Source organism: Hemitrygon akajei, chromosome 10, assembly GCF_048418815.1.
Source record: "Hemitrygon akajei chromosome 10, sHemAka1.3, whole genome shotgun sequence".
Taxonomy (NCBI): Eukaryota; Metazoa; Chordata; class Chondrichthyes; order Myliobatiformes; family Dasyatidae; genus Hemitrygon; species Hemitrygon akajei.
This window is the reverse complement of record NC_133133.1, coordinates 137,147,965-137,167,013: the sequence shown is the minus strand read 5'-3', so window position 1 is coordinate 137,167,013 and position 19,049 is coordinate 137,147,965. Positions and strand designations below refer to the sequence as shown.

General features: G+C 38.2%; 1 protein-coding gene across 22 annotated transcripts in view; it reads right to left on the bottom strand.

Moving 5' to 3' along the window:
• Window positions 1-9,023: 9,023 nt before the first annotated feature.
• The window catches only part of LOC140734712 (ataxin-7-like protein 1), a 260,198-nt gene continuing 250,172 nt past the window's right edge, over window positions 9,024-19,049 (bottom strand). For 21 of the 22 annotated variants that reach the window (XM_073059059.1, XM_073059060.1, XM_073059061.1 and 18 more), the window contains 2 exons: window positions 13,994-14,072; window positions 9,024-11,476 (listed from right to left, as the gene is read on the bottom strand). In XM_073059059.1, coding sequence (XP_072915160.1) covers window positions 11,439-11,476; window positions 13,994-14,072 — 117 coding nt within the window. In that variant the 3' untranslated portion in view covers window positions 9,024-11,438. The remainder of the gene's footprint in view (window positions 11,477-13,993; window positions 14,073-19,049) is intronic. The other variant, XM_073059056.1, reaches the window with a different exon arrangement.

Below are 19,049 nucleotides of genomic sequence, written 5' to 3'. Positions count from 1 at the left end.
ATAAATATTTGGTATTCCCTACCCCAGAGAAATGTGGAGGCAGGATCAATGAAGGCTGAATTTTTGCTCCACAGGTACATGAAGGGTTAAAGGCAACAGATAAGGTAGTGGAACTTTAGCCAAGATCATAGTAGTTGTGATTTTTTAGAATGGCAGAGTAGGCTTGAGAAGCAGAGTGACCTCTTACCTGTTATGTTCTTGCCTCTTATATTCCTGCCTTTGAATTTTTTAACGTTATACCCTTGTTTGTTGTGATCCCAACTGCAGCTATTAAATGTTCCATGAATTATGCAGTAATCATAGGAGAGGGCAATAGCTTTTATGCTTTATGCTTTGCTGTCTACTGCTTACAGTTGGTTCAGCTAGCATTCTGTATGGTGATGCACCATCAGGTGCATTCTTGAATTTTACAAAGCTATAATTATTATTCTCTAATTATCTTATAATTCTGGACCTGTTAATCACGGAGATTGCATTTATCCATGATGTGATGCCAGATTTCACTGTTGGTAAGCTTAGTTGAATCTTGTGTGATTTAAGTCCAGAAGTCTTAGGACTTTTCCCCCCAGGCTGTTCTCTTGAGTGCTGCATAACTATTGCCCATCTGGCTGCTCTCGTTGGGTCAGTTCATGGGGCTGTAGCTCTGCCCTGACCCATTTCAGTGTCATGTCTTTTTTCACGTTGCCATTTTGCTCACTGTGACTCTGTTGTATCTGCTCATGTACTGTTTCCCCAGAATCATTCTGGCACAGTTCCCTTTCTGGCTTTTTTTTCACCGTGGCTTGTCCCTCACAGCTTTTACAATGTACTTCTGAATACTGTCTTGCTATTCTCTCGTCTTTTATATGCCTCATACTTTCAGATGTTTATTGTCTTTTCTTGTGCTGCTTTTTCCTGCGTCTTTCTGCATTCTACTGCCCTGACTTCCTGCACATCTCCTGTTCCCATACTCTCCTGGTGCTCCAGGCTTGCAGACTACCGGTAATATGCTCTCCCTCCCTCCCTCCCTCTATTCCACTGACTTAATTGATTCCCAAGAAAGCTCTTTTATTCTCTCCATGCTAATAGATGCACGTACCCTGCTGGTAGCTCAGAATCAACATCACATTACGTCTTTAGAGGTAATCTATTCAGCTTTCAGATATTAATCTATTAAGTGGCGGGGGAGATATGTTTCTACCAAAGGAGGTGTAAGGCGCCTTCCCTCCGCTAGCTTGCAGATCACCCTTGGGAAACCTGCTTAGCCCCGTCAGGATCCCGTGAAGCTATGGGAGCAGGTGGTGAGTGATTGCACAAACAGCCGATGTATATCACAAGTCCTGGGTATGAGACCACTGATGCCAGGCAGGCAATCTCTGAAGAGTATTGATAATGGTTGGGGCCACCTATCTTGTAAAGACACTGCCCAGAAGGCGGCAATGATAAACATCTTCTGTAGAATTTGCCGAGAATAATCATGGTCATAGACCATAATCACCCAAATCATACAACATGACACATGATGTTGATGAATATCAAGTAAATATAAAAGGTAACGTGCCTTTCAAAACTGTTAGTTGTGCAGTAATTTTTATTTCTTTGAAAACAAGAGTCCTTTAAGTATATATTTAAAATTGAGAGACTGCGGTCAACTTCACAGATTTCACCAGCTGCTCTTTAATCTTTTTCCTTCACTTATCAGTCATCATTTTCTGCTAACCTTGGCATTGTAATGTAACCGTGGCAAATGAATATCAGATTTTACTTTGACTAACTTAGCAGTGATGCCACACACCAAATTAGATGAAGGTGTGACATTGCCACATGCCTTTCCGATCTTGCTATTAGATGTAGAGGGGTTAGGAGGTGATGTAAAAAAAGACTTAAGTTGTTGTAGTGCATTTTATAGAAGGGACATGGAATACCAACAGTGTGCTGGTAATGGAGAGAGTGCATATATAACTTTAGGCCTGTTAGGGGTGCAATTTGATATCACATCTCTTAAGTAGGGCACTCCAAATACAGAACTTTGTGGTTTGTAAAGTGCTCAAGAATTTTGTGACTATTTAAATTCCTCTACCTGTGATCATGTTTCATTTTAAAATCTGAGAATGGAGATCACCCTATTATTGAAGGACTCCTGGATCTGACAGTTCCAACTACAGCCAGGCAAGTTAAAGAAGGAACAGCCACAAATTAATAATACAGCAACTTGTGAGCAGTATTCACAATGTAAATATAGCCTTAAACATCACAATTTTAGAAATATTGTAAATGACTTCTCCCTACTCGCAAAATATTTTCATCAAGTTAAGACTTTTTCTGCATTTTATACAAAACACTTTCTGGGAATATTTCAGGGGAAACTAAGATTGTGAGCAGAATGCTCCATCCAGTGGCATAACTTGGAACTGAGAGCTTGCAAGTTGCCCAAAGGTCAGTGACGGCTGATGGTAGAGAGGACTTTTGACACTACAGTTTAATAAAATGGCATGGAGTGCGAGTAACACGGTCTTTAGCAGAAAGCAATAATTAACGAGTAGTGAAGAAATCAGAATAACAAGATTGTTGTTCATTTTCTTACATTAAAATTTAACACACAAGAGAACATAAAACCTGGTCTTTTGCCTACCACATCTTGTTAACTAACCCACACGCTGTCTATACTAATTCCATATGTCTGTGAAGATGCCTCTTAACGGTTGTTATTGTTCCTTCCTGCATGGTTTCTAGCAGCCTATTCTAGTTGCTAACTGCATGGGAAAATGTGTATTTTATGGATAAATGATTGATCTAATAGTAATTTCAGAATTATATTGTTTAAAAAATCCCTTAAATTACAATTTTAACATTTTTAGGTGAAAAACAGGAAGTCTGATAGGACTGCCACTTAATCAAAAACAGCAGCCAGAGAATTCAGAAGCTATACTATTCTGATTTATGATTTAACCATTCATACCATTGCTTTGATAAAAATGCTATATTTTAATAGACTATATGCAACTTACATGGCTTGTTAAAATTTCTTATTTTCAAGATGTTGATTGATTCCCAAATGCTGATAATGGAAACACTAATGAAAATTAACAAACAAAAATTAAACTGAAACTGGGATCAAAATGCTGGAATACGAAACACACAACTGATCAGCAGCTACACAATTCCAGGATTTTGACCTACCCATCAGTACTTTTGGAGTGCCTTCCCTATACAGGTGAATCACACTGAATGCTCTTCAAAAACACAAAAAACAAAATGGTTGGAATACAGCAAACTTAGTTTCTGTGAAGAAACTTTATAATTTTACCTTGTACTGTCTTTAAATAGAACAGAATACAATAAGTGGGTAACTGAAATGAAATCATTAGGTTGATAGAACACTTTCTCACTTCTGTAATTCCAATAAACACCTCACATATTTCAGTAACCATAGTTAATGGCCAGCACATATGGTGGGAGAGTCTAAGGCCAGAAGACATAGCCTCAGAACAGAGGGGCGTCTTTTTTAGTACAGAGATGAGGAGGAATTTCTTCAGAGATTGGTGTATCTGTGGAGATCTTTGCCACAGGCTGCTACAGAGCCCAAGTCTTTATGTATGTTTAAGGTAGAGGTTGATAGATTCTTGATTGGTCAGGGCATGAATGGATATGGGGAGAAGGCAGAAGATTGGGGCTGAGAGGAAAAATTGGAGCATTCATGATGAAATGGCGGAACAGACAATGGGCCAAATGGCCTAATTCTGCTCTTATATCTTAAGGTCTTGTATGCTTCATCATTTTGCAGACTCCAATGAACTTGATCAGTATTTCCAGCAATTTAGAATTTTGTTTACAGTGAATAGAGTCAACCTGTGGGCCTTTTGTCTGTATCAACAAGTGGGCAGTTTGCCAAAAGAACACAACATTGGAGGTTCATTGCAGACAGAAATGATTTCCATGACCTGCATCATGCCTTGTTGCAATAATTTCATTGGTTAAGCTGCCTTGTTCAACCTTTTTTTTTGCAAAAGGAAGCAGTTGCCAAGTGGAGTTCCTTTAATGCTTTTCCCAAGTCGCAGGAAACGTCCTCAGCAGTATGTCAGTCTTGAGCCGCAATCAGTTTTACTGCCTTCATTCTCTTTATTCTCTAGCTTTTGTTAAAACTTTGTATGGTCTTTTCTGAGACGCTCATTAATATTCATTCAGCATATCATGTGTTGAAAGGTGTTTCTAATTAAATACTGTACTAGGATTCTCAGCTCAAACCTAAATGTTCCCAACCCAACAGTTGATGGTGAGAACATTTGGTAAACATTTAAAGGGTGTCCGGTAATTTATAACTATCATTAAATACACCCGTTCTTTATCCTTTCCGTCACAATTTTAATAGCAAATAGCAATCTTCACTCCTGCTCACAACCATTTTGTCTCCAGACCACCTGTTGACCGCTATTCTTCAATGATCTTACACTTTTTTTTTGACTTTCCGGACTGGTTTTCCAACTACATAGGGAACCTCAATAATCTGATTTAAAAATCAAACCCTAATTAAACATTTCACTGATGTTGCCAGTCTTCATTCTATTTCGAACTGTGAAAATCTCAGGGGAAAACAATGGCTGCTGGTGAGCTCCTTACAATTTAAAAAAAATGTCTGTGATTAGGATTAGGATTGCAGTGGTGATTTAATACCTAATTCTGTTGTGAAACCTCTGCTTGAAGTGACTCTCCAACACGAGATTTGCTTTAGCTGAGATAAAGGTTATATATTAATGACAGGTGGATTACAACATTGAGTCTAATAAATAAATGTTTACAAAGGCATGTACATTTTGATTTCTGAATTGTATTTGCTGGAACCCACAATACAATGAAACTTGAAACAGAATTGAACTATAGCAGCAGCCTGGAGCATAAACGTGGTAGTGTGAGCATTTGAGGCAGGGTTTGGGGATTTGGTCTAACAATAACTTGTTTCTACACTTATCAATGTGGTGTACTCGTACACATTGATAAAAGTAGAAAACAAATCATTCAGCCTGTTCACTATGTGTTGGGAGTAGTGAAGAAGTTTACCTTCAAAGGCCCAATGGCCTGTCAACATCAGAGTTCCACCTATGAATAACTGCTAGATGTCTTTGCAAATACAATTTTGAGCAGCTAATAGATATTGGCTACCTAAATTGTTGGAGCTTAATTCTAAGCTTAATCAGGGATTAAATTTTAGGAACTCCAATAGCAGGTGATTCACTGAACAGGAAGTATTTATTTTGATATACCTGTTGGTTAAACTACTAAAATATGTTGCCAAGGTTACCATGGTCCTTCATGAGTCTGCCAGGTTAACATCACTCAATCAGACTTAAGGCAATGGAGTACAAAATGCCATCAGGATTCTGATTTAGATTGTGTTAAAACAATGGAACAGCATTTTTCCAATGGTCAAACGAAAACTACAATAAGAACAGACAAATGATTAGAAGTAAATGCTGCAGTGTGTAACAGTTTGATCTGTGGCTTCACAGTTCCAGACACCCAGGTTCAGTCCAGACCTTGGGTGCTATGTGTGTCAATGTGGATTATAAGTACATCAGATAATTGTAATTTATTAGTATGATTATGATATTATGTGACAAATTATTCATTATGACAGTCAATAACGTAAATAAGGGCTTTGATCCTGATAAAACTCTTGATGGGAGCATAAGATATAAAAGCTATTACATATTTTAAATGTATTTCTTTGATTCGGAATTGGCACTTGGATTATGAATTAACTTTCTGTATATTAAGTTTACTTTACAAAAAGGTACCAATAAACTGAAGAAAATAGGTTCTAAAATGGAATTTTAATTATGTGTGGTTTGATTTATTCTTAAGAATTGGTCTGTGATTTAAACTTTGCATGCAGTCTCCCTCTCTCTCCTATAATACACACACAATAATATTGCAGGTGACAAGAGCATGTACAAGTTTCCACGTGTTTCTCAGGGCATTTGTCAAAATTAAGGTAACTACTATTCATCAAGACATATTACCACAGTCCTGGCCTCTATGGGGGATCTTTGTACATGTAAGGAAGTCGCTTTTTTTTGCACCTACTAAGTTTCATATGCCAGTTGTTGATAGATTATTGTCCTTTAACTTGAGTGGATCTAATCAAAGTACAACCAATTTCTGGATTTCAATCTTCTAAGATTGCCTGGAAAAAAAGTATTCAAAATTACATTGATGTGGTTAATTAATACTGTATATAAAATTGTAAAAATGGATCTGAATATATTATCAAATATTAAATCTATCTGAAACAAGTGGTTGTTATTATCAATTTTGGTTCAAAAAATTGTACTTGCACTTAAACTTGCTAAACCGTTCTGTCCATAACTTCAAACATCACAGTGCTCACTCACCTGGACCTTTATCATCAGCCTGTGTCCTGTTGCAATTTGGTTAGCAAATTGACAATTTAGATCTTAAACAATTGTGGCCTATTTAGAATAGAATAACCTCCAGGAATCAACTTGATGGCACAACACTCTCAGCAAGGCATGCGTAATTTCTTTTGCAAATTGGAACACTGATGCTACATTCAGCATCTCAGGAACTGGCCCAAACACTGAAGCTCATTGTGCGTTGACATCTGTATAAAGTTCATGAAAGGAGAATGAACACTAGTAACTCTTAAGCCTCAAAGACCAGGAATACCTTTCATCTCAATTTTGGGATTATTCAATTCATGTCACACACATTGGATAGTAAGTAGGTCACAACTATGAACATCGTTCCATGTAAATTTATATATATTTACACTATGGTGGGAAATGCTAGAAGCTGTTTTAGAACTGACCTAAAATCACTTATATTTTTGCTCAGTTGCAATGATCATCCTGAAAGAATTTCTGACTGTTACAATTAGTTCACAAAATTCCAATTTGTAGAAAAATGACTATGAATATACTTTATATGTAACTTAGTAAATTTATCCATTTGCCATTGATAAGCATGAAATCCATTACTTTTACACAATTTCGGCTTTAAAATCCATGATTTTGAAGAACAATTAAACTTTTATTAAGCATGGCTGCAAATTAAAATGCCATATTGTAATAGTGAACATTAAAATAAAATGCTGCATGTGGAGGGGGAGGGTTAGGGGGAAAGAGAGAAAATGAGCCGTGGTGTAATATGGAAAAATGATCACAGTGGAATGCATTTGAGGGAACATTCAGTTTTAAAAGGCCTGTCCTGAAAGCTTTCAGAGTGGTACACAGTATTATGTCTGTTAATGTCATTGGATACCATAATCAGGATTGTAATTCAGCTTATTTTCCAAACCGTGGCCCTTTCAGTTCAGAAATTTAAGCTTGGCATAAACTATGCACAACATACTTATCAACAGGTTTAGTTGTGACAGATCATTAGCTGGAGACTTATTCCAATAAATTGGACATTCCCCTTTCTAAAACTAGACCACAGAATGTTTGCAGCTTCAGATTATTTACCTGCTTATTGTTGTGGAGCTGACACACACAAGCTATGCTATCAACTTAGTTTGTTTTATGGTTAGAACAAAATTAATTCCAAACTAAACTGTTCAATAACATCTATATTCAGAAGAATTTGGGGTGACCTAATTGAAACCTATCGAATGGTGAAAGGCCTTGATAGAGTGGAATGTGGAGAGGATGTTTTCTATGATGGGAAAGCCTAAGACCAGACAACCAAGCCTTAGAATTGAGGGGCGTCCTTTTAGAACAGAGATGGGGAGGAATTTCTTTAGCTGGAGAGTAGTAAATCTGTGGAATTCTTTGCCGCAGGCAGCTGTGGAGACCAAGTCTTTATGTATATTTAAGGCAGACATTGAGAGATTCTTGATTGGTAAGGGCACAAAGGGATACGGGGAGAAGGGGCTGAGAGGAAAATTGGATCAGCCATGATGAAATAGTGGAGCAGACTCGATGGGCCAAACAGCCTAATTCTACTTCTATGTCTTATGGTCTATAGCCAGTTAACTTCTAATGTTGAAACAGTGACCACTAACTAACACACCTATTAACATCCATAAAGAAGCTCTGAGAAAATGTAGGAACAGAAGCTTGCATTTGCATCTTTTTTCAACATCTTGTGAATGAAGTGCGGTTGAAAGGATTGAGAGTTTCAAGTTCCCAGCAGTGCACATCAGCAATATCCTGTCCTGGTCCAACGATGAAGATGTCATGACCACGTAAGCTCAACAATGCCTCTACTTCATCATGAGCCTATAGAATTTTTGTGCGCCCCCTTGACCCTCATCCATTTTTATTGACACAGCATAGAAATCAACAAATTCGGATGCATCACAGCATGGTAAAACACGACTATGCCTGTGACCACAAGAAATGCAGATGAGTTGTGGAAACGACTCAGCATATCACAGAAACCATTTTCCCTCTATGGACTCTGCACCGCTCAGTGCCTTGGTTAAGCAGTCAGCATATTTGAAGACCCCTCCCACCCTGGATGTTCTCCCCATTTCCATTGGTTAGAAGATACAAATGTCTGAAAGCCTGTACAACCAGACTCAAGGACAGCTATCCCACTGTTATAAGATTATTGAACAGTCCCCTCTAATGATAAGATGGACTCTTGATCTCACAACCTACCTCATTATGGCCTTGCACCTTATTGTCCGCACTTTCTCTGTAACTGTGACAGTTTATTCTCTGATCTGTTATTGACTTACTATAACTACAGTACCTGAATGCACTGTTGTAATGATCTGCATGGGTGGTATGCAAGTTAAGTTTTCTTTAAAAACATGTAACAATAATAAAACCAATTTATCATTACAGGTCAGAAAACCTAGAACTGGCATTATGACAGGTGGGTAAATTTGATTTTCACATCCAAATTCCACAACAATGAACTGACGTAAAATTAAAACCACATTTCATCATTCTCAGTTGCTGACTTTATCTTCACTTAAATGGCTGACGAAACAGTTTCTCACCCAGGTTCAAAAACAAATTCACTAACAATTGAAGGAAGTCCATAAATTGTAGTAAAGATGCAACAGGAAAGTGTACTTCTTAGAAACATATAAATTATTTTTTTTATTTACAAAGCCTGTTACAAAACAAAACAAAAAAACATCCCTCACTAGAGAATATCTCCAGGCTGGGTGTTGAACCATGGCAGTGTCAATCAGAAACAAAGTTTGTTCAATTTATACGCCATTGAATTAACTATTTACAGCTATTCTAGACACCATTCTGTTAACAATACCACAAAGATGAAGATAGGCATGGAATGAACACAATCATACTGCTGGAGGATAGGTGGTGGGTAGAGAAAAAGATGGAAAGTGCACAAAGCAAAATGAAAATGTGTAGTGTATAAAATTCATTTACAGAAAAGCAAGTTACAGTATGGCACAGCTGATGAACTTTTACATGCTTTTGATACCTTTGAATGGGAGATGGGTAGAATTTAAATCTGCAGTAGGAAAGCACAATGAGGCAGGTGCAAAATCTTATCTGTGCAACAGCAGTATTAACTCACCCATGACAGACCAGCAATGCAAAACCCACAGAGTTTTGTCAAAATGCCATGGGTCAACAGTGCAACAAAAAAATAAGGTGTAAATAGAAAAACTTTTTCCCCAAGAATTCACTGAGATTCAGCAATAATATAATGCTGTATAAACTATTTTCTACAAATTTTTGATCAGCTTTATATACAATTTCAATACAAAAGAAGGCATACAGTAATCTGCTGTCTCTTTATGGCTGACAGGTTTATGCATTGTGTCCATGATTTGTACTGGTAAAATATACAATACCAAGGCCCACAACGTGGGCAACTACTGACACGTTATAATTACCAAACTGTCCCCTTCAGTCACGGACTTTTCTTGCATCACACTATCCAGTAGCAATTCCTGACCAACACAGTCAGTTTTAAAAGGAAAGTTTGTATTTGTGACAGACCAGCATTCTTTTTAATATATTTATATTTATATATTTATATATATAAAAATTATTCTAATTACTGGGAATTCATTTCCCACCCCCTGTAGTTTTATAACAACCCACAATAAATTAGAAAAATTAAAATACTTAAAAGCTCCTAAGCTAATCATGACAAACATTTGTGCAAAAATAACAACAGATATGTACACAATCTTCAGTCTAACAAAAGGTACATAGCAAAAATTCAATCCAAATTTATTTAAAAAATATATAAACACACAACTTCTGACATTCCTAAATTCTATTTCTGAACCTATCTTGGCCAGTTAGAGCATTAATAAATTGATAAATCATAAATTAATGAAAATTAATATTAACAATTAAATGAACAACTTTTTAACTGTGTGGATGGTGATTAGCCTAAGAAAAATAGTTCTCTGTGCTGCAACTTCATTTCAACAGTCTCTGCACACCAGCTTTATTTTGTTACACAGAACAGCCTTCACTTTTAATATACCACTATTAAAACCATAAAAATCCATTCTTATTACAGGAAAGTCCTTGTTTACTATAATCCCTGCTTGTTCTTTTCTAATTGGGAAGAATCCATCACAAAATAAGTGCACTTTTAACACTGAATAATAAGACATCATTAACACTTCCTATGCTTTTGTCTCAATTACCTCTCAATAGTCCCTCTGCAACTTCACTCATTACATTATCACACTAGAAAACTCCATTTTATAATACCTTCCAATACAAAGCTGGTGACAATCCAGTTTCTGCCACTTGCCTTTTAGCTTAAAAAGATACTCTTTCAAATTTCCACCTCCACTAGTTAAACAGATTTTGCTATTAGCAAAGATAAATTCCATTTGAAAAGCTTTTTTTTGTATTCAGTTTGCTAAAGTCTCTATACAGACATGGAATTATAAATGGAACAGTAAAGCATAAGAGCCAGTAGAACAAAGATCAGGTATTTTTTCTTGAACACTCTGCACTGTGAAAGTCTACCATGTCACAAAACAACATTTTGATGAAAGCCGGTATCATTTATATTTAAAAAAAAACTATAGGGATACAGATCAGTGTGATCATGTGGGATTCAATAAATCCTGCCAATTGTCAAGATTTTAAATCATATGAGGTAAAATAAGATTTGATAGGTTTGAACTTTGTGTACATATAAAGTCAATTTAGATCCTAGTTAACATTAATTATCTTTTGTCAATGGGGAAGGTATAATCATGATTATCCTGGCTTTTATAGAATCCGGCATATTGTATTACTGGGCACCCCTACACCACCACCAAAAAGACAGTGATAAGTGATACAATTCAAAAATCACCACAAGGTCATTCAGCCAGCATTGCTCATAGAATGGGGGTAAAGGCCGCTCAGAGGTATTGACTAAGATGGAGGCTACTTCACATCTTCGGAGCAGAGGATCTTGTCTTATCCGTGCAGTCTATTATGCAGTCGAAGGTGAGTACCAGAGCCAGTTTGAACTACTGAATCTTTTCAAAACTACTATCCCATGAAAAGAGTTTTCACTGCTGGAGTTTTGGCTGCAAAACAAAAAAAAAGAAAAAAAGAATTAAGCTGCATGAACTGAAGAGACAAAACATTCAGCTAATTGCATAGAGCAGGAGTAGGTTAAAGGAAATATTATCCAATAAAAGGGGGTCCAGTTGAAATGCATTCCACTTTAGTGTAAGTAGTTACCAGATACTCCTGATGGCTTTGATTTGAAGATGAAATATAAGGATTTTTAAAGTAACTATAAGACTTTAAGGAAAATAAGACATTGATCTATTTTACTATATCAACGGATTTTAAGTAAGTCTTTCTTTCAATGAGAACACAGATATTGTTTCCTCAATCTTCAAAACAAAATGACAATTTGGTCAGCAAAGGAGGAGTACAGAGATTAGGTGAAATAACAACTGATCAGACATAGCATCAGATCTCAAACACTAATGGGCTACATCCTCAACTGAGCTAAACTTGTGCATGTGCAATCACTGACTGCCCTCATAAAACATCTAGAGCATTTTGTAGTCAAATCATAAGAATTTGCAATCTATTTTATTCGGGCTCATGTGTTCATTATCATTGGTATCTTTTGAAATCTGTGCTGTAATGTTACATGCTACTGTTCAAAGTACAATAAACTTGTTTCATGTCTCTTCTTCAGAACCTACTTCCCTCATTGCACTGGAAGACCAACTCTTTCAAATGGATTTGTCTGGGACTCATGCCAGTGTCTACTACTTTTTATTATGTTAGCACTTCATTATACTGCTAAGGAAGTGTGTTTCATCAATAGCTGCTCTAATTTGTATATGCTATGCTTCCGGAAAGATGGCAGTACAATCAGTTGCAGTGGCCTCTCTTGGTCCGAACAAAAGTGAAATTGTTTGTCCTTTGCATCTTTTTTTGTGAATGCAAGACACTGCTGGATACTGGAAACATTATGTGCTGTAGGTCTGTCCCACTGAAGAGTTGCTCAATGATGGTGGAGCTGGATTTGTTGCTCATCATGTTGCCACCTGCTCCAGCCATCCAAGAAGAAAGCATCAGAGCCAGTGTGCGACCTGGAAAAAGGTTGCAAATGATTGTTTTGGATGTTTTTTGTGTGATCACAAGACCCAGTTGGACATTGGTAATGTAGAATACTGCAGGCCTGGTTCACAGATTCATTAGTGAGACCAATGGCAGGGGAGCTGTATGGACTTGGTTGTTGCACACACAGGCAAATTTTGCACTTTAAACATTTAGGGAGTTGTGACGTACATGGCTTTTTAAATTCTTGGTATAAGACAGCCTCTTCTGCAGAAATAAGATTTTGTACCACAGTGGTTTTCACCCTTAACAAAACAAGGAATATCAGCATTGTAATTAACTGCACTAAGCTATTTGATTCCACTGTTTTCTTTATTAATCCTCTCTTGCTGTAAGCCAAAGTTTTAAAGAGATTAAACTCTTTAAAGTTTGAGGATATTTCTACCATATACCAGCTCCCTAATTTTTGAGAGCAAGATGTTTGGCTGAACAAGAATTTCAAGTACTTTCTTTTAGCTGGTTTCTATTTCTCCTCTGCTGCAGTTTGAGCTGGGTGAAAAGTACCAATATGATGTTTATTTATTTTCTATGAACTAGTAGAGTACTTATATCAATAGTGAATGTTCAAAATACATAAAATATATCATTTTATCATACATTTTATGCTTCTGGTAAATTGATGGCACACTTGCTTGGTCACAGTGACCTCTCTGGGTCCAACAAATGGTGCAAATGTCTGTCTTAAATGATTTTCTTGGAATTGCAAGACCCTATTGGACATTGGTGATACAAAATAGTGCAATTCTGGTTCATTTAGAGACCGATGACAAGGGTGGAGCAAGGCCTTGGTTATTGTGAGGATCAGGCCATCATGCCACGGCATCAGCTGTTGCAGCCACCCTGGGGAGGGGGTGCTGAAGACAGTGTGAGAGAGAAGAGAGGCACAACGGGTGCACTGGAATCTTTGCAAGGTTGCAGGCTGACTCTCCTGTCAGGACTGCTCTCCAGTGTTCACTCCCTAAAGGACAAGTTGGAATGCCTTTGTCTATGGCTGACCCAACACAAGATGAGGAACTGTCACATGCTTGTTCTTGCAGAAACGTGGCTCCATGTCAACATCTCATGCAACATCAATCTTCACACCATGACAGTCAGAGACTTGTGCTAACATTATTTTATGACTGTATGTGTTATTCTAACTATATGTGCAGCATTTTGCACCTTGGCCCCAAAGGAACGCTGTTTTGTTTAGCCATACACATGTGTATGATTGAATGACAATTAAACTTGAACTTTATATACTTGATGTTAGTTGAATCTGCTGTTGTTTAGCAAGTGAACGTGATTTGGATCAAACTGCTTTTGTTCTTATGGTGAACAGGATTTAGAATGAAAATAAAATTGTTTGCTTCAAGTTACCACACTAAAGAGTCAATTCAAAACATTCCTGCCATCAAAAGGTCACTCAGATGAACGAAACTCTGCATGAGTCATTAAAGGTTATATAGATATTCTGTTACCTACTTGTCTGTTACCATGTGCAAGGCTTGTTGTGGTTGAAGGACTGGATTGTGATATTATACTGCTACTTTTTCCTATCTGTATAAAAGATATGAAAAGGTTAAAAGAGAATTAAGACCACACATGAGCATTTTTACAGCAAATTACATGGTGGCAAAATTAAATGCAGTATTAAAATATAAACCTCTTGCAATATTAAATCATTTCGACCACATGAACATTTATCTTTTCAAAATAATTATCCAATGTTAGTTTATATAAGCATTTTCAGGACAAAATTAAATGTCAAACCTCATTAAACTACAGAATCAAATCCATTGTCAACACTGCTTTAGGAGATACACCTCTTATAAGCACACTAAAGTAAGCAAGAAGTCTGCCATCACGGACATTTACACTACACGCTGCATCCGCAAAGGAAACAGCATTATGAAGGACCCCATGCACCCCTCATACAATCTCTTCTCCCTCCTGCCGTCTGGGAAAAGGCTCCTAAGCATTTGGGCTCTCATGGCCAGACTATGTAACAGTTTCTTCCCCCAAGCTATCAGACTCCTCAACACCCGAAGCCTGGACTGACACCTTGCCCTATTGTCCTGTTTATTATTTATTGCAATGCCTGCTCTGTTTTTGTGCACTTTATGTAGTCCTATGTAGGTCTGTAGTCTAGTGTAGCTTTCTCTGTGTTGTTGTTTTTCTTTACGCAGTCTCATTTTTACTATGCACTGTACCAGCAGTTATGGTCAAAATGACAATAAAAGTGACTTGACTTGACTTAACTTGAAGTTGTCAAATTACTGCCATTAGTGCAATAATAGAAACCACTTTGGCCCAGTAACCTACATACACATTGTGGTAGTTTTGAGAAACAATTATTTTTTAAGGTTCAGCTAAAAGGATTGTAAATACCATCACATTTCCACAGATATGAATGGGAAAAATGCCGCAGTTGGTTCATGTAAAATGTTAAAAATGAGAACAGAATGCTAGAAGAACTCGGGTGGGGGGGGGGGGGGGAGCAGGGAATCAAGCAGCATGTGTGGAGCCAAAAGGTATAAGTTGGCATTTCAGATTGAGATCCTGATGGCTGAGAGGAGACTGATTTGGAGGTGAGTGGGGATGAGGGAGGAGTTGGAGATTAGATTTGTCCTGCTCTTTGTGAACTTGATATATTCTGGCCATTTTGTATTTGGCTGAAAGCCAGTATTGCATCAGTACCAGAGCAACTTGGATTGAGGTGCAGCCAATTCTGGAATGCTAATAACTGGAATACAATTGGGTTCAATAGCTTTTACTTTGTCAACTCATACAGCAGTTTCTTGACTTGGTATGGAGTGAACTGAATTGTCTGCAGTCTGGTCTCTATAACAGTGGAGACCTCAGGCATAGACCAGTACTGCTGTTTAGGAATTAATATGAAAGAGTTAATATTACAAGCTTTCTGCAATTCTCTAGAGATGAAGATAATAGTGGTTATTTTCTTAAGATAACTGCATGTGGAAGTTTTAAAGAATGTGGAAATAATGGCACATTGATCCAATTTCAAACCTGCTTGGCAATGAAAAGCAGCAGGAAAGTTTTTTTGCATTAGAATTGGAACTGTGGAGTTCTAGAGTTATTTGTTTGTAGCACTGTAGTGTGCAGCCAGGGGACTTCTATGAGCTCAAAAAATTTTAAATTTACAGTAAAAATAAACATGCAGGAACGTCATGAGGTCTTAAAAGATCCTCCTCAAACCTGTGGTCTTTCTTTGCAAAATTTGTATCTTCAGAGAAGCACAGGTCCAAAAAGAAGCAACAAGTTTTGTACATGTGACCAAAAGCTATTAATTAAAACTTATTTTCATTGAAGAGGGCACCGCAGAAGAAGACAGTCAGATTGTGACAATATCTTTTGAGTATCCAGAAATCCGTAAGGCACAATCTATTTGGTGTAACGCTGTACAACAAATCCTGTGAATTTCTAGATTTGAGAGATTTCTTGTGAAAACTAACGTTGTGTGGATTCATTCATTATGGAAAAGTCCTTAAGAACTGAGGGGTTTAGGAGTACTGGTACAAGTTGTCTTTATTTAGCAATCATTTAAATAGCACTTATGGATTCTGATGTTGACTAGATTAAAATGTTGCCATTCTGCTAATTACCTATAGGAATCAAGAACTATTTTATTGACCCTCATCTTTCAATAGGCTTAAGAAAGGCTCTAAGAATACACCAGGAAATTATATGCCGGTGAGTCTGACATCAGCAGTGGGAAAGTTACTGGAAGGTGTTCTAAGGGATTGGATATAAAATATTTGGATTGACTGGTACGTCATTTCTAAACAATCTTTTAGAGTTTTTTTGAGGAAGTTACCAAGAGAGTTGATGAAGGCAAGGCAGTCAATGTCATCTATGTGGACTTTAGCAAGGCCTTTGACAAGGTCCCGCATGGGATGTTCGTCAAGAAGGTTCAGTTGCTCAGCATTCAAGATGAGGTAGTAAATTGGATTAGACATTGGTTTCGCAGAAGAAGCCAGAGAGTGGTTGTTGATGGTTGCCTCTCTGACTGGAGGTCTGTGACTAGTGGTATGCCACAGGGATCAGTGCTGCGTCTGTAGTTGTTTGTCATCTATATCCACAGTCTGGATGATAACGTGGTTCACTGGATCAGCAAACTTGTGGATGACACCAAGACTGGAGAATAAATGGACAGCAAGGAGCTTGAAGCTGGATCTGGACAAGCTGGTGGAATGGGCTGCAAAATGGCAGATGGAATTTAATGCAGACAATTGTGAGGTGTGGCACTTTGGGAGGACCAACCAGGTGAGCAGTAGGGATCTGAGGAACGCAGTAGAACAGAAGGATCTGGGAATACACATCCGTAATTCTTCGGAAGTGTTGTCACAGGTATAGAGGGCGATAAAAAAAGCTTTTGTATATTGGCCTTTATGAAACAATGTATTGAACACAGGATTTGGGATGTTATGTTGAAATTGTATAAGACGTTGGTGAGGTCTAATTTGGATCCAGGTACTGCATCCAGGTTTGGTCACCTAACTACAGGAAAGATGTAAATAAGATTGAAAGAATGCAAAGAAAATTTACAAAGATGTTACTGGAACTTCAGGACCTGAGTTATTGGGAAAGGTTGAATAGGTTAGGATTTTATTCCCTAGCATGAAGAAGATTGAGGGGAGATTTGATAGAGGCGTACAAAATTATGAGGAGTATAGATAGGGTAAATGCAAACAGGCTTTTTGCACTGAGGTTGGGTGACACTAGTACTATGGGTGAAAGGTGAAATGTCTAAGGGGAACATGTGGGGGAGCTTCTATACTCAGAAGGTGCGAGTATGGAACAAGCTACCAGAGCGAGTGGTGGATGCCGAATCATTTTCAACATTTAAGAGAAATTTGGATAACTCCTGTATTGTCCCGGTACCGAAGAAACCACAACCAAAGGAGTTGAATGACTTCAGACCTGTTGCCTTGACGTCGCACGTTATGAAGACCATGGAGCGGCTGATAATACAGAATCTGAGGCCACAAACCAGGCACGCCCAGGATCCTCTTCAGTTTGCGTATAAGGAGAAGGTGGGAGTGGAGGATGCTATCACGTATTTGCTGCACAAATCACTCTCTCACCTAGAGGGGGTCAGTTGTGCTGTGAGGATTACATTCCTTGACTTCTCTAGTGCCTTTAACACCATCCAGCCCAAGATCTTAAGGCACAAACTAACGGAGATGGGAGTAGACTCTCACATGGTGGATTGGATAGTGGACTACTTGACAGATAGACCTCAGTATGTGCGGTTGGGAGACTGTAGGTCTGACACGGTGGTCAGCAGCACAGGAGCGCCGCAGGGAACCGTACTCTCTCCGGTCCTGTTCACCCTGTACACATCAGACTTCCAATATAACTCGGAGTCCTGCCATGTGCAGAAGTTCGCTGATGACACGGCCATAGTGGGGTGTGTCAGGAATGGACAGGAGGAGGAGTATAGGAAACTGATACAGGACTTTGTGATATGGTGCAACTCAAACTACCTGCGTCTCAATATCACCAAGACCAAGGAGATGGTGGTGGACTTTAGGAGATCTAGGCCTCATATGGAGCCAGTGATCATTAATGGAGAATGTGTGGAGCAGGTTAAGACCTACAAGTATCTGGGAGTACAGTTAGACGAGAAGCTAGACTGGACTGCCAACACAGATGCCTTGTGCAGGAAGGCACAGAGTCGACTGTACTTCCTAAGAAGGTTGGCATCATTCAATGTCTGTAGTGAGATGCTGAAGATGTTCTATAGGTCAGTTGTGGAGAGCGCCCTCTTCTTTGTGGTGGCGTGTTGGGGAGGAAGCATTAAGAAGAGGGACGCCTCACGTCTTAATAAGCTGGTAAGGAAGGCGGGCTCTGTCGTGGGCAAAGTACTGGAGAGTTTAACATTGGTAGCTGAGCGAAGGGCGCTGAGTAGGCTACGGTCAATTATGGATAACTCTGAACATCCTCTACATAGCACCATCCAGAGACAGAGAAGCAGTTTCAGCGACAGGTTACTATCGATACAATGCTCCTCAGACAGGATGAAGAGGTCAATACTCCCCAATGCCATTAGGCTTTACAATTCTACCGCCAGGACTTAAGAACTTTTTAAAAGCTATTATTAATGCTTTTTGAGATAGTGATTTAGATGCATATCATATTTTTTTACTGAGTTAAGTATTGTATGTAATTAGTTTTGCTACAACAAGTGTATGGGACATTGGAAAAAAAGTTGAATTTCCCCATGGGGATGAATAAAGTATCTATCTATCTATCTATCTATCTACATGGATGGGAAGGGTATGGAGGGCTATGGTCCAGGTGCAGGTCGATGGGACTAGGTAGATTAATGGTTTGGCACATACTAGATGGGCTGAAGGGCCTGTTTCTGTGTTGTAGTGTTCTAGGACTCAATTTCTTAGAGTACAGCAGTGAAATATATGCCCAAGACATTTAATTACTCTGATTTCTTGCCCAGTGTTATGCAAATGAATATTTTTTTCCCCTGAAGTGAAATATGACAACCACTTCTGG